The 5543-nt window shown below is 45.4% G+C and overlaps 1 protein-coding gene across 6 annotated transcripts in view; it reads left to right on the top strand.

The window, feature by feature from the left end:
* The window catches only part of CACNB2 (calcium voltage-gated channel auxiliary subunit beta 2), a 222899-nt gene that overhangs the window by 69211 nt on the left and 148145 nt on the right, over positions 1-5543 (top strand). Inside the window, exon 1 of one of the 6 annotated variants that reach the window (XM_018564344.1) lies at positions 3043-3724. The exons of the other annotated variants lie outside the window; for them this stretch is intronic. Coding sequence (XP_018419846.1) covers positions 3677-3724 — 48 coding nt within the window. The 5' untranslated portion in view covers positions 3043-3676. Of the gene's footprint in view, positions 1-3042; positions 3725-5543 lie in introns of those variants that run through there. 6 annotated transcript variants of the gene reach the window in all.

Below are 5543 nucleotides of genomic sequence, written 5' to 3'. Positions count from 1 at the left end.
CCACAAGCATTTCCAGTGTAAAGCCAACAGTTGGCATGCAAACAGAGTCTGTTTAAAGGGGTCCGCTGCCAGCAACATATGAGATACATCAGTGGCAACAAAAGGGTTACAGCTGAGTGTCATGAAAGCAGCTAAATACACAGTTGAAAAGAATATAATGAAGCTGTGTAACCCACCAAAAGGATTTGTAGTATCAGCCATAAGATTTACACAGGCAGCCTTGTGACTTGACGTTTCTCTTTTACAGTTAAAGGAGAACTATGGGGTCAGTGTTTTTCCCCATAGTTCTCCTTTGGGTAACGGGAGGACACAAACTAGCGTCCTCCCGTTACCCTAAGCTCAGTATACCGCGAGCTACAGCTCGCGGTATACTGAGACGCCGCAGCCGATCACGACTTAGATGACGGGATCCGCCCAGCTGCGTGAGAGGGGAATCCAGCCCCTCCCCTTGTCACGGCAGAGAGCCGTGACAGGATCGAGAGGTGAGGGAACCTGGTATGTGTTCGCTCACCTCCCGATCTACTGAGCCAACCTGTGACAGTCTCATTGTCACAGGTCGGCTAGAACTATGAGGTGAGTGAAAAGCACTCACCTCATAGTTCTCCTTTAATCAAAAACACCTTGGTCACCTTTCTTCCTCCTGTCTCATTTGCTGCAGCCGTTTTACTGGCAGACATCTGTCACATCTGATTCCTTTCATCCAATAAGCATAAAATGTATCTGGCATCTGCTTTCCTATATCCATTTAAACAAATATTACTGAGCCCTGATAAAGGAGGAGTTTGTTTTGCCCCCGAAACGTGTTGGAAGTTATTTTAAGAATCATTGAAGCTGTTTTGGTTTTACAAGTTTGGTCTCACACTCCTTTTTTTTAGGGCTGTTACTGATTAAAATTTTCGTAATTTTTTTTAATCGATTAATTTCGATTAATTATAACGCACATACAGATCCAACTACATTGGCCTATAGACATACAGCACAGCAATCAAGTAATAAAATGAACTAGGATCACACTAACCAGCACGTTATTAATCTCACGTGCCCCACTCAATATGGCCGCCGCTTGAGTGGGGCAACTCAGAATAATAGCGTGCTGGATTAGTGTGATCCTAGTTCATTTTATTACTTCATTGCTGTGCTGTATGTGTATAGGCCAATGCCTTGGCTGACGCTCGTGCAGAGTGCCAGCACTCCCGGTTTCGTTACAACTAAGAGGTTGGACAAACCTCTTAGTTGTAACGAAACCGGAAGTCAGGCGGTCGCAGAACTCGTTAAGTGTCGACAGATCACCGGCCCAAGTGGCTCCGTCGGCTAACGAAGGGAAGGGGGAGGAGTCTGGTGATGTCACGTACATCGACGTCACCAGACTCCTCCCCCTTTCCTTCGTTAGCCGACGGAGCCACTTGGGGAAGGGGGAAGGAGTCCGGTGACGTCGATGTCCGTGACGTCACCGGATCTCCGACGGAAGACCCGGAAGCCGGCGCAGAGGTGAGTGTTTTCATTATTGATCAAAAAAATTTAATCGGGTAATTAATCGTTAATTTCCGCAGCCCTAATTTTTTTGGTTTATGCCAGTCTAGGCTGAGATTGGACAGTAAAGAAGCAGCAGTAGCAGTTCATCCCCTGTTCATACTGCTTTTTCCTCCAGCAGCATTTTCACCACATGTGCATGCAGCACACCTTATAGGCCCCTAGTGCTGCTCCTCCCTCTGGATGCTGCTGTACAGGGATTACAGGAGGATCATATTGAAGGAGAACTCCAGGAGTTTAAAAAACTGACCCTTGCAGTTCAGCTATCCCTACACTGCAAGTGTTAATTGCTCATTTGGTCTAGAGGGCTCAGATAAAGCAGATATACTCCCCTGATCCTTGGTCCCGTGGTTGTCAGTGCTCACCTATCTTCCCCTCCGCACTGGCTGTGGAATGTCCCTCAGCATCCTCACATCTAATGCAAGTCAATGGATCTGCATGAGATGTGATGGCGTCAGCAATCCTTAGACTGCCGTAGCCTGGGGGGAGAAGAGGTGTTGAGACCTAGTAGTCCAGTGGGACTGAGGAGCAGGTGAGTATATCTGTCATCTCTGAGCCTGATGAAGGGGACCCTGCGTGGCCCCGAAAGCGCTTGCAACCGAGAGACAGCATAAGTCAATAAATTAACACTTGATGCAGTCATTCGATTTGGTGTGCTGGTGACGTTCTTCAAATACCATCAGAGGTGATAACACCAAATTGACTGGCAGTCATTTTGGTGTCACCCCCTCTGAAAAGTCGGGCACTCAGTCATGGGCCAAGAGCCATATAGCTGCACGAGAGAGGAGGTGACCCGGCAACATATCTTATCCCGCCGGATGAACTCTTCTCTTTGTCAAGATGGCCGATGGCAGTTAAGTGCGTGTGACATCATTACGCGCGCGTGTGATGATGTCACGCACGTGTGTGTTGACGTCCCCAGGGGGTGAGACCCGGGGGCCGCTCCAGGAGACACCCAGCCTGGGGAAGCATGTGGTGGCATCTGCATTAGTTTTCTTTTTTCAGGTTTTTTTGCCTTTCTTTTAACCTGGAGATCCGGCCAGTAACACACTTCCTGTCTTAGGGTGACTCCACTGTATGGAGGAGCACCGGAGCCACCCTTGGACAGCAGCATTGTCACCCTGTGGGGAGGGTGGTGTTAGATGCTCCAGCAGATTTAGATGGACTTGACTAACAAATTAAATCTAAACTCCAGCTAACACTTTTTTTTTACAGTTACAGCAACATTTTTTTTTTGGGGTTAAAGTTTTTACATAAGTGAACAAAAGATGACCATTGTAAGCACCCCTGTCACTATTGCATGCTTTGTCTCAACCCTCTATCTGCCACTTTTGCTGGACAGCTTGGCTTGGTAAAGGAAGTTGAAATATAACAGACTTACTGGCAGGATCACCACGTGAAATAAAGGAAAGAAAGACTACAAAAATGCAGCCGCCACATGTAGGAATGGATGCAAAGCAGCAGTGAACCCAGCCTGTGCTATAGATGGTTAACGCCGGCACACAGCTGGGGAGCGCATAATGTATCGTTGCAGCAGCCAAGTCAAGAAACAAGGCCTGCTAAGCCCATGCTGCCTGCAGTTCTAGGTGAAACGTGCAAGCAATCGCCGGCTCCTGCTGTAATCCAATAAATTGAGAATAAATAAGGCAGTGTGTTGAAGCTTGGTCAGCGATTGGGTTGTATGGGTGGCGAGCTGCAGGGCTGTGACAGCTCTTCCCCTGTACGTGTTTCCTTATGAAGACTGATTGTTATGTAGACCTGCAGCAACACAATGCCATTTCCCACCTCCACAATGCTCCGATATTGTTCTAGCTGTGGACAAACATCGCTTACATTCCCAATGCTGCCAATAAGGGCTGTCAACAGTGCAGTGCAGCATTGTGTCTGCACAGCCTGGTAGCAGTGCTCAGCATCCATAAGGACACTATGCTCTTTGTAAACACGTCTGTGGCATCACAAGATCCATTCTATGTGGAGGGCAGGCTGCGTCTACATTCTGGGACAAGCCGTTCGCTGCTTGTATAGCTGAGCGGACAGCTGGGGGTTCTGGCTGTGGGTAGCAAGGTGTAGAGGTATGGACCGAATCCCTGAGGGAAAGGTGAGCCACGTCGGAGTCCAATGCTGATGGCATTCTGCTCTCCTCTTCATGCAGTGCTGTGGACTGGGACATCGTCGGCGAGTACGCGTTTCCTATGTAAGTTTAACGGTGACTTATAGACCGTCACTCGTCATCAATCCGTCTCTCATCCCTCAGCTAAGGCTGGTACACTACAAATCACGTTACTGGCATTTCAAATCAATGCAAGATAAGGTTAGGTATTTGCCTGTGTATGTATAGAATTTGATGTATTGTATCTTTGTATTTGTGCACACATAAAAACACACACACATGAAAACACACACACACAAATATATAAAAACACGCACATATGAAAACACACACACACATATAAACACACACACACACATAAAAACACACACACCAAAACACACATATACCTGTACGCATGTGTGTGTGTATGTCTATAATTAGAAATGTCATCATATATAAACATAAACACCTAGCTCTATATTGATATTGCTTGCATTGTAATATTTATTTATATTGCACCAACATGTGCAACAGCGCTGTACAAAGTGAAGACATACAAGGGGGCTAGGTTGTTGACATTAAACTCTTCAATATTATACACAATAGTAGGAATAAGAGCCTGGGCCAAAAGAAGATAGATAGATAGATAGATAGATAGATAGATAGATAGATAGATAGATACATAGATAGATAGATAGATAGATAGATAGATAGATAGATAGATAGATAGATACATAGATACATAGATGGGATAGATAGATAAATATATCTATATCTGTATACTCCAGATATCTTTATGCCTGCTAGTATATATCACACACTAATATACAATTAGATAGTAGGTATGAACGTGTGGGGATATATAGATATATATGCATAGAAACATATATACAAACACACATATACAGGCACACACACACACACATTCTTACAGACACACACTTCTAAAGCAGCGAGTATGACATTCACCAAACATCCACTGCAGGTGAGCCTTTCAGATGCATGTTATTTTAAATTACAGTGATTGATTTGCCACCAGTGAATGTTTGGTGAAAGTCACATTCACTGCTTTAGAAATATGCCCCATGCACACACTCATCCCTTTTCCGCCCAGTGTCATGTGAAAGAGCCGTATAAGATGAACAGTTCTCGGGATGTTTATGGCTTTAGAGGTGTACTCCCAGCAGAGATGTGATCATTAGGACATATTCCTGCATAGCAGACTAACCTGTGGGCTTAACTGAATGGAAAGAGCGAGGAAGGAATGTCAGTGTCATTTCTGCAGATTGCATCCTCAGTGGACGCTGCAGATGGAAGCGTTTCCTAGCAACAGCACTGTCATGCGCTTGTTTTCCTTTCCATGGACCCGCCGTGCATACGGAAATAAGCCTCAAACACTTGTTGAGAGGGATATGTAAAGCAGCGAGTCTCAGAGAGGGTCCTTGCGGTCAGAACTCATGTTTATGCATTTGTGTGATGACAGAGATAATGAAAGTTTGATTGATGGGGAATGGCACAATAACCTTCACTTGCAATATGTGCAGGAGTTTAACTGTTCTGTATAGAAGTTAATAGAACGGTAATATGAACACGTCTGTTGGTCAGGTTCAATGTCTGTATATGAATAATGTTTAGGGTGGCATGTGCTCCGAGTCACTGCAGAAATAAAGTATTGGAGCCCATGCCAAGTCACTCTACGTGTCTAATGGTCAATTAGGCAGCCACATGCTCCAGTGCTGCACCCTCTCCTTTTCTCCCTCGGCCAAATTACATATATGGGGCTCTAGGCCTTTAGAAGTGATGCCCCCCCTCCAGTCAGATGGCAAACTAAACACATCACTTTTGTGGCACTACTATTGTGGTACACTCACATCAATGACGTGAGACCCTTTCGAACACATCATTATAAGGCTTGTCAGGA

Source organism: Nanorana parkeri, unplaced genomic scaffold, assembly GCF_000935625.1.
Source record: "Nanorana parkeri isolate BGI_ZX_2015 unplaced genomic scaffold, ASM93562v1 scaffold23, whole genome shotgun sequence".
In the NCBI taxonomy this organism is placed as follows: domain Eukaryota; kingdom Metazoa; phylum Chordata; class Amphibia; order Anura; family Dicroglossidae; genus Nanorana; species Nanorana parkeri.
Note: the sequence above shows the minus strand (reverse complement) of the source record. Positions and strands in the feature narration are given on the sequence as shown.